The following is a 19,671-nucleotide window of genomic DNA, read 5'->3' as shown; positions in this document are numbered from 1 at the left end:
CTCGAGGCTGCATTGGAAACTTTCAGCTTAACAAACCTGTGATGTACAGGTTTTGACAGAGAAAAAGAAAAATGCATAATAGATAACATTTGTCTGGTTCTGCAGTTGTTATCGTAAACGTATAAATAGTGTACTGTGAACACTTTACTCATTGATTTGCCCCACAGACAGCTCTGAGAATAAATACAGGGACACACTTTGCAATTGTTGACCCCATAATAAATATGATTTGAAAGTGAATACTGGTCAGATCAAATTGGAACAAGTCTGTTCCGCCTAGTTAATATGCTGTTAGCAGTCTCGAGATGAGAGCATACGGGTGGTTCTTATCATTTGCCAGTGGCTGCCCATCACCTCAGCACAATTCCTTCAAACGTGTTTTATAATACAACTGGGGTTTTGATCAACACAATCACATGTTCAAATAGGAGAATATTTATAATTCAGACATTAACCATGCAGCAAACTGATGGCCTGTGAGTGAAAGGGTAGTTATTATTTTAGACTCTCAGTAGTTTGTGCTTGGCTGCAGTTCACCTGAAGTTCACATCACTCTGGTGGAGTACAGCTTACAGCTGTGCTACCTTCATCTCTCTCATCACATCAAAACTTTGTTTTCCGTCGGTTTCGTTTCCTCTTCGAGCAAGGATGGCATTTTAAATTAGCAGGGCAAACTCTTTTTGACAACTGTCCACATGTGTTTGCTAGTATTTGTGTCCATGCGGGAGGTCGGTGGTTGCCAGGCTACGTGGCTGTAAGCCCAGTGTGTTGCATGAATATTTACATCCCATGAAGACTAAAAAATCTTGGTGTAAAAAAGGTAGTTATAAACCTGAGGCTTTATTCTGATTTTGCTTGTTGAATAATGGGATAATCTAAATTAGTGCACTGTTGCTTTTCCCACTGCAACATGGGGTGCCAATATTCACACTTTTTAAAAGTATACATATTGGATAGTATGTCTTATTGTTAAAACACCTACAGTAGTGATGCAACATAAGACAGTCCAGTCTATGACGTTTGAGTTTAGAGATTCAGAGGATACGTAAACATTGACCAAATATTTGAAAAGGTGCTAAGCTAACATTATCTTTCGAGGTAAGAGAGGTGATTGATAAAAAGGTTCTGCTCTGGAGAGTCTTTGATAAACTCCTTGTGAGGTCTCTGGCCATTAGTGAGCATCCTAGAGGGAGGGGGGCGGGGGCTCTGGGGTGAGAGATATCTCTTCTCATTTGTTACAGAAGAGAGCCTGAGGGCCAGAGAGGCAGCAGGTTTCAGATCACACGACAGATTAATTGTTTGTCTACCCGGAGACACATGAGTGATCGCTCCTTCACATACAGCGGTTCAATGTAACATGTAGAACAAAGGGGAAATTAACAAAGAGTCAAAAATAAATCAAATTTTAGATAAAACAAGACGCATGACATGGCACATTAAAAGCTGAGACATGGCTTCCACCTTTACATTTTATTAGTTGTTTCCGTTATAGATTAGCAAAGCAAACATTGAAAGTATGAAGGCATCATTTCATAGAACTTCAATGAATCAGATCTTTAGTATGGCACCACTGAAAGAAATCATGAATTATACCAACATTAAAAAGAAACCAAAACCATGTTTGAAAATCAACTGAAGGAAACACAAGAGACCTTTAACAGGCATCAGCCTTAGCATGATGTACTTAAAATTACAAATCATCTGCAAGCAATACACAACCAAGAATCCATACTCTGACCACCTCCTCAGGTCTGTGATTGTGATTTTAAACTTTGATATGAAATAAGGCAGATTCCTTCAATACAATTATAGACAATCTGATAAGTAGACAAGCAAAAGCGAAGAGGAATGTAATTCCTGTTAATGTGGATGAAGTTCAAAGCAATTTTTTCTGGCATGCACTGGAGACTGCAAAGAAAAAGAGGGACAATAACTAATCGATTTGTTCACAGACTCTCTTTAGTGTACGTCGGCCTTGATGAAGTTTCTTGGTTATACGAGTCAAGCTGCGGTAACAGCGCTGGCGCAGATCAGATGTGATCAGTGAGGTTTACAGATAAAAGGCCGGGGAATGACACGCCGCATTACAGACTGTGATGATAATCAAGGGTATCTGCTGATTTGACTAAACAATGGGGCTGCAGAAGTGTGTGAGGAGACATGGCAGGTGTCAGTGTGGCACTCCAAAGAGCCTTAGCATGTTGTCAGGTATTCCACTGCTGGATGTCATCATGACTGTTTGCCGTTCTGAGAACAAAAGGGCAGTAGATGTTAAGCATCACCCAGCCTGGATTGAAGGAGCAGTGGCTGGCGTCCTCTGACAGACTCACCATGCTCCCACAGAGGGGGGAGAGATCAGAGAGAGAGACTTGAACCTGCTTTATCTCAAAATGATGCATGACTCTGACCCACAGTGAGGTATGGCTCATCTTATCGGGTTGATATGTTCAAGTCCTATGGTAAGTTTTTGTACATACATACATATACATATAGTACACACATACTTCAGGGATGAGTAGTTTCTTAAGAGGGAGGGAAGAAGCTAAATAAAGTTGGGGGTGTGAGCATCGTGTGAGTAACTGGTTGTCCGGGGCCAGTGTCAGAGCCCATGCTGACATGAGCCTCCTGACACCAGGGTGGTTGGCCTTCGCACAGTTTTGCTGGCTGTCAGATGAGGTCGATTGTCCTTCCTTCAGCTTGCTTATTCTTTCTTCTCAACAGTGTCTGGATGGAAAACAAGTCTGAATTTATATTTTGCACGGCTGAAATTCAGGTTCCTACGTTAAATACACAATACTATTTCTTTAATATTACTGCTTTCTATATTTCTGTATTAACATTGCTTACCTGGGAAATGATTGGGGACTTTAATTTAAAATCTCTGCTAGAAATGATGATTGCACACCTCAAAATTAGATAGAATTAGAGCTGAAATAACCCAACATCAAAATCAACAATTATTCAAATATGGAAATAGTTGCAGATTCATTTGAGGTCATTTTGCCAGCAGAACTGGCTAAATATTCCATGTTTTGAGTTTCTTGATTGTGAGGTTGCTTTTTTTTTCGTGACATTTTATAGATTTATCAGTTTGGCTCAGAAGAAATGGCAATAAATGACTTTGCTTCTCAAAGCCTTACTAAACATAATGGTAAAATGTCAAGATTTATATGTTGGCTTTATAGCCCATGGTATCCTTTAAATCAAAAGGGAAATGTCATAGTGATCTGTCTATGCTGACAAATGCAATGTTTTCTTTTCTATGCCTGAGTGGAGCCTCAGTTTGTGGACAGAAAATGTTGATATGATGCATGCAATATAGGCAAAATAAAGGGGATTGCCAAAAGCATCATGTTTTTTACTCCTTTAAAAACAGTAATTATCTGCAGCAAATGTCCCTTCACTAGAGTGATTGGTTTTCACCATTCCAAACATTTGTACCACACGACCTCTTAGTGAATAACAGTAAACAGAATGTTGTAGCATCTATCTATAAAAGGCAATAAAGGGCAACGTTTTGTCAAAATTGTATCTGTGATGATCTAGATGTCGTGTGAGACAGACAGATGGATAAACAGACATTAGGACACGGGGGCTAATCCCTTTCTCTGTTCTAATGTGAGTCCTATTAAGATAAAACAACCAGCATCTCTGTTCAGAAAACAGGGACGTCTGTTGTGTTCGGATACTACACTCCGGCTAATTTTAACTGCACACTATGGACTACCGGGCTCCCTTATACGCCATCACACCCTGATCCACACGCTTGTTCAACAACAAGCTTTTTCTTATCTGGCGCCCTGTCTGCTATTGTTTAAGCTCTCTCCTTTCTCCACCACCCTGTCCGCTCAGCCAAGTTATTTCATATGCTGCTTGCCTGTCCTATTTATTCAACCCTGACAATCTGTTCGCAACAGTTGCTTAATGATTTTTTTTTCTACCTGGGAACTATGGCACCAAAGTCTGAATCCCGTTCTTTGGCTGAACAACTCTAGAGCCACACACAGAACAAATACAAATTACATGCTGTCTTATTACCCTAAATCTCAGCGGAGACCTGCGAATAACAACAGTGTGGTATCCTTATCAAATATGATTTATTGGCATGATTATTGCCCCTACAGCCTGTGTTGGCTGCATGTTGAAATAATATGCATTGCACACTTGATTTATTAAATGTCTGATAGTATAGTTTGCAGGCCATTTATCATACTCAATCTCCAAAGACGTGCTGACACGTTTATACCAAAATATCCTACAATATGGCCCCTACAGAGAGGAGAGGAGACGGAGACAAGGAGGGTGAAACTGGGTAACACTCGGCTGCACAGCGCTGAGGGTCCTCGGGATAAAGTGATTTTTAATTCAGCAGCTGTGTCCACTAATAACAATCCGTTCATAAATAGATTGTGTGCGAGATAAAAGCGCCATTACCTTTGGACTGAATGATGTCAGTAAGAATGGAATCAGGTTCTTCTGAGCTCTCCACAGGATCTTTCATCTCCTCTGGGGAAGAGTAGAGAACAGAAATAGAGAGGGGAAAATGAGAGGAGAGGCTTTGATAATCAAGTTGCTGGCCTCTTCTTGTGCAGAAAGCCTCAATTTACCATCAACAAACTCTCTGCAAATCAAGGTGAGTGGGTTTATAGAATAATGTAACTAGCAAGAACTTTTTCTGACTTGTTTTTTTTGGAGCATTTATACATATAATCAGAACGCTAACAAGCACTGTGATATATTTATGAATGTAGGCAGCTATGTTGACAGGAATATCCAGCCGAGTGTAGCAGAGGCAGGAAGCAAGAATCGGAGGAAGGGATGTGTAGAGCAGACGGCAGGAAGGTTTCTGTTTAGTGGCAGGATTTCAGCAATTCGTCACAGCACACAGGCTGGTTAGTTCATGAGGAAAAACATGATCTGTACTCACCTCCATTGCTGGTGCCAGTGTTGTTCATATCAGAGTCTTCTGCAATGGGGAGCACACATAGATAAAGACATGTAACTCATCTTGACTGTCCACTCATGCATGCAGATGTTGCTGATGAAAATCTCAGGTATTAGTAAAAGTAATCACCTGTGCAAGATTAATCTGCTTCATATAAATATATATTTTTTTATCAAATTACTTCCTGCTGGAGAAGAAGTAAATCATCCCAAAAACCATTGACAATTTTAAGAGCAACTTTAGACTCATGGCCTCGCATTTAAATGTGTCGTTATGTTTAACAGTCTCTCATCCCTGGAAATTCAGCGCCTTCCTAAAGAGTTATTATTTTACAAAAGAAGAAAACAAATGCGAGGAGGGAGAGAGACGCATGCAAAATTAATTACAGACTGCCATCCCTGTAAGGCAGCCTGAGACTCCCCCTCACACACATCCGTCTCCCCCTCCATCCTCCCTGTTACATCTCCAGTCGCACGACTCATTCTTCGTCATTCCCTGGGCAAACCGTGCCGCTTCCCCTCTTTGCAACAACAATCATCCAAACAAAGCACGCCATAAAAATAACTGCTCTCCCCAGGCAGTCGGGAGATGATGTAAACAAATACAACTGCTTAGGCGTGATAGAGAAATGTGAAGAATCCAAAGTTTTATCAATGTTCTGTATGTTTACACTAACCACTCTTCGGTCAAGGTAATTAAATTCCTCGTAGAAACGCTGGTTTCTTGATTGTAATTGCACGTTTGGTACATATGTACCATGGAAGAGGTTATTTGTTTGTTTGATTTTCAACATACACAAAATACTAATCAGCCATAAGCCCACCCCTACAAACACGAAAGTACACAAATATAACAGATGAATGAGGACATTTGACTTCTAAATGAGTTGTTGATGTATTGTTGGGGATACAGTCATTTTACAGGCTGTGCCCATGTGTAATAGGTGTTATAACAGTGTTATATGGATGTAGTGTAACATGGGTCTAACATGGGTGCAATACGGGTGTAATACAGGTGTAATATGGTTCTAATAACAGTGTTACATATATGTAAAGGTGATTGTAATCTTGTGGAACGTTGCAATCTGCTTCCACTCTGAGAAGTATTGACTAACGGTGCATTTACATTGTGGAGGTACTCTTTAGTAGACAGCTTTGGCATACCACCTTTGCTTTGCTGATAACAGGCTGCCATCCACGGGTAATATATCGTTAAACTGCTACTTCAACAGGAAAGTGATTTCATCCGTTGCAACATTTTGGCAGGAAATGTCTCCTCCCTGAGTCCCACTGGGATTTAGGGACTGCTAAAAAGCAGGAAGGATCTAACAACAAAAATCTCCCTTTCTGTATTCATTTATTTTTTTTACTTTTGATCTGAGGCAGAACTGTTCACATGAGGAATTAACATCTGTAATAATGAAACTGTGGTCCTCAAAGTGGGGTCCATAGCTATATGCAATTAGCCTGCTCCTACCAGACTCTCGTATATGGCTTGCCGTTTGAGTATTTATTCCATATCCTTGATATCAGACGGCAGTTGCCTACACTAGTTGGCTCTTTGGCAGCACTTGTAAGATATTTGGTCACACTAGTTTGGCACTTTGTTTAACTAGTTGAAAAAACATTTTTACTAGTCATTATTTTTCAGCAACTAGTGGCACTTTTGTCTGACTGGTTTCTACATAAGCCTTTACAAGTGACGCCAGGAGCTGCACTAGTAGCACTAAAGTCCCAATGTGTAAGCTTTTTGACAAACTAGTGGCCCTCTGACCGTACTAGTGACGCTAAAAGTCTTGTTAACTAGTTACAAAAAAGAAGCAACAAATTGGCTAACTAGTTAACCTGTGGCACACATTTTTCTGCACTAGTTAACTAGTAAGATCAAAAGAGCCATCAACTAGTTAACCTTTTGCCTTTACTAGTTAACTAGTGAGTGACTTTGGGTGTTACTAGTTAACTAGTGCAGAAAAATGTGTGCCACAGGTTAACTAGCTCGCCAATTTTCTGCTTATTTTTTGTCAGAGTTTTTGCGGCACACTAGTGAACTAGTAAGACTTTTAGCATCACTAGTACGGTCAGAGGGCCACTAGTTCGTCAAAAAGCTTACACATTGGGACTTTAGTGCTACTATTGCAGCTCCTGGCATCAGTTGTAAGGCTTATGTAGAAACCAGTCAGACAAAAGTGCCACTAGTTGCTGAAAAATAATGACTAGTAAAATGTTTTGTTCAACTAGTAAAACAAAGTGCCAAACTAGTGTGACCAAATATCTTACAAGTGCTGCCAAAGAGCCAACTAGTGTAGGCAACTGCCGTCTGATATCAAGGATATGGAATAAATACTCAAACGGCAAGCCATACTCGTACTACATTTCATTTGTACAGAAAGGTCTGGCCACTACCCATTGACAAGTGTTTTTTACTTGAAGGCGGGTACTCTGTTGAAGTTTAAAACAATTGGATCAGCCCAATGCCACTCTGGAAACCACGTAGCCGCCCAGGCTGTAAACAAGAACCATCCCCCGTTGCAATGAGCAGAGGAGTGTGTGAAGTTGTCTGCCACAACATCATGGCCACCAACAAAACTCAGCAAAGATTGTTCTTGCTCCGGCTTTAACTTCTGGACATTCGGCAGCCTTGCCACAACGGACCGAATGGCTTTGCTCGCATCTTTCTCCACCGCCATTGCTGAACTACAACTCAAACTCGCACGTCCTCAACGTCATCGTTCTCAGCCACTCCCTCTGTTCGCTGATTGGAGTTGTTAAGGTAAAGATTGGCGGGAGAAAAACCCGCGAAAATACCGAAAACCCAGACAGAGTACTGAAGGGAAATACAAATTGAGCGGAAGTACGTAGGAGGACGGAGCCAGGTTAATATGCAATGAGAGCAGTGAGATAATTTCCCATTATATTAATGAAACTGTGCTGTACGATTAACAATGTCATATCACAGCTACAGCCCTACTGTTTGGGGCTTAAGGTTCCTTTCCCAAAGAGTTAGGGACTGGTATAATATATATTTTTATGACTATATTGTTTTTTAAATTTATCCCAGGACATTCTTTATGACTTTTTATGACTAACTTTACTACTATTTTGTATTTAGTTTATATCAAACTACTACAGTATACTATACCATGGATTTTAGTCTGACCTAGTACATTAAACAAATGTTTCATGGTTATTTTTAGACAAACGGTTTTATAGGACATTTTATGACATTTTAATAATTTTACTATGACTTGAGGGGATGAGCAAATGAGCCAATGATGTGCTGGCCGCTCTACCAGCTGAGCTGTTTTTCCGTTTTCGTTTTATTTTTTGTGACTATAGGATGACATTTTTTTATGACATACTATGTGTTTTTCTGATCTGAAAACTGGTGTACCACACTTTTTATGACACATTGCTGTATCATGCTGCTTTTGCAGTCATGTCAATGTGTTCCCAGGTATCAGCAATTACTTTGGGCACAATGTTATCACAGGTGACAGACATGGCCAAGCACACAAGAGCAGGAAGCATGTTGTCAAAACCCTGAGTTATCCTTTAATCTTTTCCTACTTCATTATACATTAATGAACGAAGCAGATTTTCCACCAGATTCTGATCATCATTAACGTAATAAATTTACAGGAAACATGTACACATACGATGTACCACATGTGCTTGGGATTCAAGCGTATGGCATCAATAGGGATGTGGTAAATTATGCATAGACATACAATTATATGCCATGAATTATCACTTTCCCACATGTTGTGGATATTAAAGCTGATAGGGAGACATGCTTGATGTTGTGACAGGAAAAGACTCTCCATCATGTCTGCCTTTAGCATGTATGTGCCACAGCTCACTGAAGCACTTGGCCTCATTCCAGATGCTCCTTTCTTTCCGTGTCTCAGGTGATATTAACAACAAAGTCTGGGTGCTACGGTAACTTCCTCTTCCTCTAATATCCAGCACTGATCAAGACGAAGCAAAAAAAGCTCTGAATTTCAATTGATTGCCGCCCCAGCCTCCCCTGCCTGCCTGCCTGAGGCTTGAAGGGAACAGCAGCGTGGGGATGACTGCTCTCTAATTTCACTCCTGTGTGCTGAAAGTGGAGGGGCTATCATTTAGGGAGGATGTGAGTGTGCTGTGGTAAACACATAAACAAGATGGGGGAGAGAGAAAAACGGGCCTCTGTCAAGATTTCTGGTGAAGGAAAGGCTCGGACTACAGAGGGCTGATAAGGAAAACAGAAAAACAAGTCGACTGAATTGACTCCCTCAGCAGGAAACTAGACAGCTTACACCAGTGGTTCTTAAAGCCGGGACCCTGAGGGTGCCTCCCATCCTCCATTTTGGTATGTAAATTACCAGTTTGCATGGAATACGTATACTGTGTATATATATTTGTATACTGCATGGGTGATGTCGAGAAAGAGGGCATCAACATCTCAAACTCCAGTGTTTCTTTATCTCCAGGACAACACTAAAATATGCATGACCTTGCTCCATGAAGATTGACCTCAAAAGGGTATCTGATCTGCATTTCACACACATGATAGCTGTAATTTGTTTAATTTTCAAATGCCACGATGTTTCAGAAAGGTTTTCAAGACATATTAGTGAAAAGTGACCCCTCAGGAGATCAAATACATTAAAAACATCTGCCAAACTTTTACACTCTTTAATTTTCAAAAATTCTTCAACTTCTTTTCTTGTCACTTCAGCCTTTCAGAAGTTCAGTGAAAATATCCCGCAGAGAAAAACCCTCGGTAGCTCAAGACGGAGGATGTGAGGATGTGTGTGTGCTCACATCTGAACACATGAGAGGAGAGAGGAAGGAAGAGAGTTGGGCATAAGTCAGCCTCATATGCAGACAAGCAGAAATTACATCCCCCCCACCTTCCATTCATTTATTAGACAAGAGGTAGTTATGGTTTTGTTGGTCAGCATTAGTAAACTGCACCACAGCATTCTACCATGACGGAAAATGAGTTTGAACTGGACAGCAGTGGCAAGTTAAGATTTTAAAGCATGACATTATTAAATGAAATGGACTTTTGATTTGATGTAGCTTTTGTATGACACACTTTTGTCAGTGTTTTGCATCATCCTTGAAGAGCATTTGTCCCCCTCAGCAGCAGTTCTGCCTCCACACCACTTTTAATGTTCTTGTCAATATAGCTCAGTCAGCCGACAGGGAAGGCAGTCCCTGTGGGTCACCCACATAGCATCATGGGAAACCGTCTCTCCTTAATGTTGCAGACTGGAGCCTGGGGCGGAACAGGAGGCTCCTTTTGTCCCTCAGCCACAGGACATCTCACTGTCTTTTAATTCAAATCCACTCTTCTTGAGCGGGGAAGAATAGAAATCGATGGAGATGTAGAAGTGTCCGTGCCCTACAGAGTCAGTTCCCCAGGAGAATTTCTTCTGTTCAGTTGATCCCCAGAGCATGGCGCGGTGGGCTGGTCTGCTGTTTCTGAACAGGTCCTGCAGCTTTGATCCCACTCTCACAGGTGTCCAGCTGCTCCCACAAAACATCGGACATGACCCGTTGCTATCTTAGTGTGGGAGCTGCTGAAACCCATTAAAACCGTATTTCATTTCCCAGCGTTGCTTTTCTAAGTGGTCTCTCAAGTATGCCCAAATAAAATTGAAAAAACACTTCTGACGAAATCTCTTTAACTTAACATTAAGTATTTCTATTTGGCTCGAGTGGATCAAATTTCTGGTAAAGGTCTTTTTGTGTCTGTGGCTTTTATGGAACAGACGGAAGGCTGCTGCTCGCTCAATAGCATTTTATCTTGAGAGAATAACACTGAAGAATGTCAAGGTCGATTTCAGTATCTATTGAGCAGCTCCATTCCTTTCAAGGAGATGAGAGCAGAATTCATTTCAGCATGTCGACCGGGTGGTCTATGAGGGACCTGTGCCTTGTCTGCATTGAGCCATGTATATTAAACAAGTATCAAAGAGCCTCTCTGTGAACTTTGCTGGACTAATAGCTTTAAGGCTAATATGTCTACTGCAAAGATAATTAAAGACATCTCCCTGCTCAAGCAAAACAAGAGCGGGGTAGAAGTGCCCAACCAAAAGAACTAATGAGCTGGTAAATGTGGAAAGCAGCCCATTTTCATATGTTAATGTTACGTTTGTGTAAAAAGCTTAGCTGCATGAGCTGCGGTACTCACAACAACAAAAAAGAGGGTTTTGTAAGGAAGCGGGGGTCAGCGTTTGATAGCGTGAGTTTTCTTTGCTATGAGATGGAACACTGTCTGACAATCTAAGCCAATTAAAGTGCACCGGGCTGTGACCTGCAGGCTAAGGAGACGAAAACAAGTCTGCTCAATAAACACTCTGACCGCCCCTCTACGCTGCTGCTCTCCTGAAAAGCCAAGAGTTCTTATTAATATTCCGCCTTTCTTCTCGCTAAGAAAAGGCCAAGGGGTTGTGGACACTATAAGCAGCATTGTGCTCCCCTGCGGGTTTGGGTAACCTTGCAGTGGTGGCTGTTGATGGGCGGCTCCAACTTGGGTCAGGGTCCCCTAAACAGGCTGAAAAGACCCAAGCTCATTACACAGGCCTGGACCATGCTTGACAAGACGAGAAAACAGAGTACTCAGAATGACTGAAAAGAGAACAGGACACCATCTGCTCCAAGGTTAAGCTACAGCTCAGAGAAAGAGAAGATGATTAGAGGGCATGAGAGATGGCAAGAAAAAGAGGGGGGCACAGTTCACAATATGTGTTGCAAAAAAAGCGATTGGAAAAGGACCCCCGGCCACTCATTGAAGCGACACAAGGGTTGAAAGAACCACGAAAGCCAGTAAAAATGTCTCCACTGGCAATGTCTCTCACTCTTGATCTTTTTTTTTGTTTTTTCTATTCCCCACTCTGTCCATGCTAGGGTAAAATAGTCACAGACCAAAAGGGAGACTGGTAAGAGCGAGAACACTGAGACACCCTGAGATGAAAGGAGTCATTGAATAACTGATTAAGAGAAGAAGGAGAAGAAGTGAGAGGGAGACACAACAAAAATAGACATGGGAGGGAGAAAATGCAAAAGAGGCCTCCCCCTGTGTGACCTACATACCTGCTCAACCTGCTGTCAGTGGTGGCCTGCTCCTCTCTCATCACTCGGTGAATTACTTTACATAATCTTTAGACTCTCCCTGCACCGCTAGCGGCCTCCTGCAGGAAGCTGCCCACCTCTGTCCTCCGTTCTTATTGTGGTTTACTTTATCAAGGCGCAGACAGATCGTCTTTCAGGGGACGTGTTAATCTGACACAAAGGTGATCTGGCTAACCCCCGTGACACAATGAAAAGCGACACGCATCATCCGAGGGTAGTGCATCATCAGGCGGTGGGATGTCTGTGTGCCGCTGGAAACGGCTCGGGCCAGCTGACTGATTTGCAGTTATTAAGTGATGGCTCTTCTGGGCAGCTCAAGGTTTTCTGCAGGAGATCATGGATCTGTCTGGTCAATATAATCAAAGCGTGAGTCTAGACTGCAGTGAAAACTAGGAGCCCTGGCTGAGCAGCTGTCTGTCACTGAAAGGTCAGCAAGAGCAGCTTTATTGGTAAACCTCGGCAGGGGCACCAAGTTCATGAGTCAGCACAAAGTGAGGGACTAACAGAAGTAATTATACTAAATATTAAAACACTAACTAAATGACTAAATATACTACAGCACCTACTGACTACTAAATGTTTATTTTTAAATGATTTAAGTAGTTTCTATGATGAGTTATTTTAATGAATCACCTCCTTATCAAAGCTAAATAAAGAAACATGACATAACATACTGAATTGTATGTTATCATTAAGGCTTCAACTAACAGCTATATTTGTTATTTATTTATCATTCTTTAATTACATTTTTCAAATGTGTTTTCTTGAAAGTGTTATTGTGATTCCATTTTTTGTTATGTTTTTTTAAAGAAAATAAATTATATATATAAATTACAAATAATAGTTGCATCTATAATGTCATGTTGTATATTAACTTATTGTATCTCAATGTCTTTTAGGTGAAGAGGAATAAGAGAAAGGTATCAATGTCTGAAAAATAATACCGAAAAAAAAGTGATATTTGCATTTCATAGGGTTAAAGACTTACAATTCCAGCTGTTATGTTTGAGTTTCACAGAGGATTGTCAGTCTCTCCTTTGGGTTTACTGCTGATTCTAACTGAAGTAGCTCCACCATCAAATCTTCCTGGCTGCCTGCAGGAGACAGGCAACTGATTCAGAGATCACTGATCACTCTGAGCCTTTATGTGTGTGTTTTTAAAGGATGTGTATGTGACGGAGACTAAAATATGTTCCAGACTTTTCAATCACATCTGTGCCGGCTGACAAATTCTCACTCTGCTCAGAGTTGATTCATTTGCCATCTTTGTGAACCCAACAGAGGGGTGGGGACAGGAGATCTGATCAAAAGAGGCGCTTCAAAGGAGGACAGAAAAAGTGTTTCCCTTGTAGCTTGTTAGATGAGGCCCCACTCGCTTTGAGGCAGGCTTATGGGCCAGAGGTGAGCAACATAATGAACATGGTGCACGTTGTTTGTCTATTCGCTATCTCCAGCTAAATGACCAGAATCCATTTCTCATCAATAAGCATTGTGATGGAGGGCACTGTCATGCTGACGAATGATAGGAAACAACAACCTCCAAGCAATTTAAATGACTCTTTCATACTGAAATCTCCAGGAAACGGTCAAGAAAAAAAGTAGAATGGAGTTAAAAAGCCAGAAGCAAAGCCAAATGAAATTCAAGGCTGCATTAATATGGTCAAAATAAATAACTTCAATTACACACAATACCTCTGCAGGGCTGCCATTGGTGTACCTGCTGTCCCTGGACTTTCACAGTCGGTGCAAAATGCTTTAAAACCCAAGCATAGCCTAATGTCTCCAGCCAGTGGCAGCTCGCTCCCTGAGGAGCCACTCAGTTTTACAGTATACAATGTTATGCCAAAAGTTAACTGTGTTCCGACAACTCTTTGCCACAGGAAGGACTGCATTGCTCTCAAGAATTAGATTTACATCACCAGTATCCCATTGTTCACAAAAGGCAAAGACAAAAGGGCACAAAACAACCAATTAGGCAAAGCTTGAAATCCTTTTTGCTGAGACGAAGGGACGTAAATGCAAAGTGCACTTCAGCAACACATTCTGAGAGGAATAAACCAATAAGTTCTGGGAAAAATTATTCACGCTGCTAAAATGCACAAAAACATATTTTTACTTGCAGAGGATTATTAAGGAATTCCACTTTTTGTAAGCTTTTGTATGTTTGTTTGCTCTAACATAAAAGAGAGAGCACAAACGATCGCCGTGCTGTGATGGTTGTGTTTTGCACCTTGATATTGCCGATTGCAAGTCTGCTGGATTACAGGAGAGACATTTATGTCGGCTTGTTGTTCTGTTACACAAGCCCTACCACTGAGGGAGTCAAATACATAGAAATCAATAACATCCTGAAAAAAGAGAATAAAACCAATTCTCATAACAGTTATTAGGAGGGGTTTGTTGCAGTCTCCTTTTTTTATTGTCTGGGGATCTTGCGAGGGTACATGATGTGCAGCAGGGTTTTTTGGGCACCATATGGCACTTGTGGATACAGCTGGGCTGTCTGCACAAAGCCACGCACATAGTGAGCTGCGAGCGGTTGTGGCAGAGTCCCAGCGCTAACAAAAACAAACTCAGCCATCTATACTTAAAACCTCCTGGCAAACGTTAGGAGATGGAAAGTCATGACACTAAAGTCACTAACAACAAGTGAAAACTTTGATAATGAGTGTGAATTGGAATTGCTGTGATGGTTTTTTAACAACACAACAGGTCTAAAGAGAGAGAAAGAAACCAAGAAATATCGAGGGAGGGATGAGCGGAGGGAATGTGGGCTCAGATGCCTCTGGGCTCGTGTAATGGTGCCTTGTCTCTACTGTGTTCAGACTTAGATTGTGGTGATGGCCTGCTGGGTCTGTCTGTCTCTGTCTCCCCTGCAGGATCCCCCCTGCCTGCTGGCCTTAGTGTGCCGTTACAGTCTGTGCCATACTCTACCACTTGTCTGAACTCAGCCTTTCTTTAGGAGAGAGCCCCTCCTCTAAAGTATTCTCTGTAGTGTCCTCCCAAAGTCAAGGAGCTGCTTTCATCCCACATTCGGCCTCTAGCAGAAGCCACCTTTATCAAAGACTGAAACATATGAGGAACATTCAGGCTCCCACGATTGCAAGGCTGTCTGATCTTTATATTCAGGCTGTCGATAATAGGCACATACTAAAGCGGCTGGCAGTGTAATAGGAGATACTATCACAGAACAGCGTTGCACACCATACTCAGGTTTGTGTTGGCGCATTGCATGCAAATGCTTTACAAGGGGAACTTGCTGAAATTTTGATTGTAAAAAAAGGATGATCTTCTGTTCACTCTGTGTCTTTGAGTCTGTGCAGCCATTAAATCTTACCTTTGGTAGCTAAGACGATAGCTATCGACTCCAGTAGGAGAATCACACATGCATAACCGAAAAACAATTTCTGTTCACAACTCAGATTTATTTGTACCTAGCTTTAGGCAAAGTCTTATTGTAATTTATGTATGTTCCATGGGCTTACTGAAGCGGGTGCCCACTCGCACAAGTCACTATGGCTTGCTGGATAGATATTTCAAACACAATAACAATATAGCCTCCTTTTCCATTTAAAAGCGTGTTATGAATATTCATAAATAAAGGCTGCTTGGATTCTGATTCAATTTGGGGAGCCATTATAAAATCCCAGATATCAGACTGAGAATCTTATTGCCTGTGCAGGGAGATATCTAATACATTCGAGCCATATTGTGGAGACTGATTCAAAATACAGAATCTCTCCTCAGCCTTACATATCTCTACTGCACACAGATATTACAGGGAGCTAAAGTCCTCACAATATAATATTTGTTATGTACTGTGTGGACCTTGTGGCTTGCTTAGAAAATTCCATTACATTAAAGTCATTATTAGAGCTCAGAAAAACAAGACTAACTGCTCAAACACAACTTTAAAAATAGACCATCAACGTAAACAGATGCTATAGTTTGGTAATATGAGCTGTTAAGAGATCAGCAAATAACCTGTGCCTTATCCTACATCTTTATCCAGTAAAAGAAAAAGTGTGTAGACTGGTTTTTACCAAGTTATAATGAGGAAGAGAGTGAGAAAGGATAAAACACAAAGCTTTGTATTATTTATTGCGGCTGAGCCTAGACTGAGACACTCAGCTGTGATAAACACTTCCATATGTGCAATATAGAGCTTTGTGCGAACAGCATGCTGTCAACAGACATTTCCGATAACTGTGAGCACCTGGATATAAATGTGCAGAGGCAAAGAAAGGTATTTGAAAAAGCTGTAGATGTATGTCTCTCTTCTACATGTTCTCAAATGTCATGCATGTGAGCATTTCCTTTAGAGGCTGACTGGCTCTATAGGAGCACAACAAAGGACTAGCTGGTAAATGTGAAATCAAATGCATACACAGCCAAAGGTTTAGTATAGCTGATTTGATTTAGATGCAGTATTGTTGTGATGAATCAATGTTTAAATAACCTCAAAACAAATAAGAAAGCATTTCTTTAGAGGCAGAAATTGCTTGTCCTTGCTGTTGAGTTTAAGAGCATTAGATGTATTTTTCTTTGTAGCCACTGGTTGCACTTGGACAAAATAAACACAATTCATTCAGTTTATCATATTTGTATAATTAAGTACTACAAGTGTATCCTTGTATGGAAATTCAGCAAATAAACACAAGGCTACATCAATAGTATTCCATTTGATTTGGCTCAAATGTATGAGTTTCAGAAATTCACCAATTTGCCAGAAACATTTAATATAAACATCATAATCTTTCTTACGCCCAAGTCACTTAAAGCTCACAATGTCGTGCTATAGTGTGTAATTTATGTTTATAAGGCAACAATATAATGTATTATGAATGTGATAACGCATTTTAGACGTGACCGTTAGACAGCTAACGGAACATCGTCAGCACATGCAAATGACTGAATTAACTTATTGTAATGTTAAGACTGTAAGAAACATAAGAAAATAAGATAAAAGGGTAAGACTTGGTGAAAAAGACCCCCCCCACACACACACACTCTCTGACATACTGTAATTACAGGCCTGTGCATGTGTGTGTGTGGTAATCTTGTATTTAAGTTACTTAAAATGTTCGATTCAATACTCCTCCTTATATCATTTATTATTCCTTTCAATGAAGCAGATTTAAACTCTATGGCCATGAGCAGGCAGCCTGATTACAGTTATTAATTTTAATAAAGGGTATTGGCCTGGGAATCGTTGGTCTTGTCCTCTGAATAGCAGGTTACGCGTGGCTACGCCGTGCTGGGTTGGCCCGCATTAGATTCAATATCCGAGACAGTTTGAGTTGGCACTGTGTCCAAGACCCGCTCCTTTATTCAAAGTGCAATCTGCCTGCAATCATGAATGACACCACTGTTTACCGCTCACCACTGCCACCACACCGTACACAACCCCAGGCAACCTCGGACAGTGACAGACACCGGTGAGCACAATCAACGGACGGGAGTGAAGCCTTCCAGTGATGAAGAGCCTGCAGTGTTTGTGAGACAAACTACGATGGCTTTTCAGAGAGCGTGGAGAGGGCCATCTTAGATAGATCTATCCTAGATGTTCACTCTCACCCTAAATTAATTGGATGTCAGTCAAAGAGAAAGTGAAATGGAGGTGGGGGAGTGACTCAACCCTTTGTGTGAATGAAGTGGTGGGAGAGGGGCGGATAGTTCTCCCAAATCTAACCCCTTAAACTCTCCGGAGAATAGCCTTAATCAGTGACAATGTGAGCCGGAGAAAGATGTGGATAAATAAAGACAGATTATCCCCTTTGGCAAGTGACCAAAAAAGGAGGGTATGCAGAAAGAGAAGTCTGATCCAGACTTAATGACTTCCCTATCATGGTATTCAATTGGAGTTTCTGAATGAAAATATACCTCTGATCCTACTATCTAATATATTAGTTATTGTCAACGAGACCAAAACCAACAATGCGTAAGTAAGTCTCTCAAAACGTTCTGACTTTCTCCTCTGTCTGTGCCACTGAGCCTTGAGCGGAGTTGTTACTGAAAATGGAAATATTCAAAAACATGTCATAAATACATGTGTATTTTTCATAATTAAAAAGGCAACTTAATATCTGTAACAGCTGGGCGTCTTAGTCTTACACAAACAGACATGGATTACCATATTTGGTGCTGTAATGAGTATAGCAACAGCAGGTTGGTGAATGTGGAATTATCCCTAAATAAATGGCATTGTTCATATTCATGAAGGAACCGGTCACTCAGGTCATTGGTCAGACATAAGAACTCATCAGGGGTTAAAAAGATAAAGGGTATTCAACGCATTTTATCCCTCTCAAAGGCACCACTTTATCCATGAGAGGTATAAAAGACAACTTGCGTTCGAAAAGTATGCTACAAATGATGAAGGAATTCTAGTTCTCCCCTTAGTGAACAAAAACGGTAAGCCTGCGTAATTCGACTCCAACTACATTTTAGAAGAAGTATAACACAATTAAGTGTGAAAGAAAGTCCCAATCCTCCTGCTGGAACCGGGATAACATTACAACAAACAAACACTTCCCAAAAGGCAACATGCCACAGCTTTAAGATTGAAAGTTGGTTTCAATTAGTTGCACCTTAGTTATTTGCTAATGTATGATAAGTCCATGACTTCTGTACTTGTTTTGTTGCATCTAAAGTTAGTTTCTAACCTCAGAACATTTCTTTGACCCTAGCTGAAGGCACCAACACTTGTGGACGTTGGTACAGCATATACATATCCATAATAAGAGCTCTAGACTTTTCCGTCTGGCAATTATTCTCTTTTGTTTTATCTGCTGTGATTGATTGTTCCCAGCAGCTCTATCATGGCTTCCAGAGATGTGTTACACCACCTGAGGCCCCCTGCAATGCACTTTCCATACAAAGTGATTTTACACGGGTGAAGTAGACCTTAAGACAGGCTGAGATTGATTCTTAGGGAAAACTTTTTCTGACAAACAGCAGACAACAAAAACAACGCTGGCCCTAATAATTCAATACACAAGAATACAAATACGCCAGAGTGGACGAGATATTGACATTGATAGAAAGTCAGACTGTCAATCAGGTCAGATCAAATCATAGCAAATCTCTTACCTTCCATGTCCACAGTGGGCTTTGCTGTGTCGTCATCTTCTGCCTTTGCAGCAGGCTGCTCTTCCTCTCCTGGAGAAAGGAAGCACAGCTCTGATGTTTGATACACTTTCACACAGCGTCAGTGTTGCTGCAGACAGGTGATCACACACGAGTGTCTGCACAAATGATGCAATGTCTTCAATGATATCAGCTTTGTTTATGTGTTAGTATGGTTGGTGTTACAGTATGATGTTCCTGTCCAGTAATATAATATTGTATTTCCAATTTGTAATGCTGCAGTCAAATCCTCCTCATTCAATGCTGAGATCAATCTGCAATGATTCAAACATTGACAGCTAAATAAAACCAGCTTTATTGTTCATCGGTTGTGTTCCATCTCCCAACCCTGTAATTTCAGAGTGCTGGTAAACCAAAAAATGTAAACGTCCATGTTTCCATGTTGTCATTATGTCAGCCATCAGGTTTTCATTTGAACTGACTTATTCATATCCGTCTGCCTCAGTGCCCTGT

General features: G+C 41.0%; 1 protein-coding gene across 1 annotated transcript in view; it reads right to left on the bottom strand.

The window, feature by feature from the left end:
- Nucleotides 1-1,436: 1,436 nt before the first annotated feature.
- macrod2 (mono-ADP ribosylhydrolase 2) overlaps nucleotides 1,437-19,671 on the bottom strand; it is a 365,664-nt gene continuing 347,429 nt past the window's right edge. Inside the window, exons 14-17 of the mRNA XM_063875359.1 lie at nucleotides 19,162-19,230; nucleotides 4,928-4,966; nucleotides 4,435-4,506; nucleotides 1,437-2,724 (exon numbers count right to left, since the gene is read on the bottom strand). Of these exons, the coding sequence (XP_063731429.1) occupies nucleotides 2,702-2,724; nucleotides 4,435-4,506; nucleotides 4,928-4,966; nucleotides 19,162-19,230 (203 nt within the window). The 3' untranslated portion in view covers nucleotides 1,437-2,701. The remainder of the gene's footprint in view (nucleotides 2,725-4,434; nucleotides 4,507-4,927; nucleotides 4,967-19,161; nucleotides 19,231-19,671) is intronic.

The sequence above is a fragment of the Eleginops maclovinus genome, chromosome 22 (genome assembly GCF_036324505.1).
Source record: "Eleginops maclovinus isolate JMC-PN-2008 ecotype Puerto Natales chromosome 22, JC_Emac_rtc_rv5, whole genome shotgun sequence".
NCBI lineage: Eukaryota > Metazoa > Chordata > Actinopteri > Perciformes > Eleginopidae > Eleginops > Eleginops maclovinus.
Note: the sequence above shows the minus strand (reverse complement) of the source record. Positions and strands in the feature narration are given on the sequence as shown.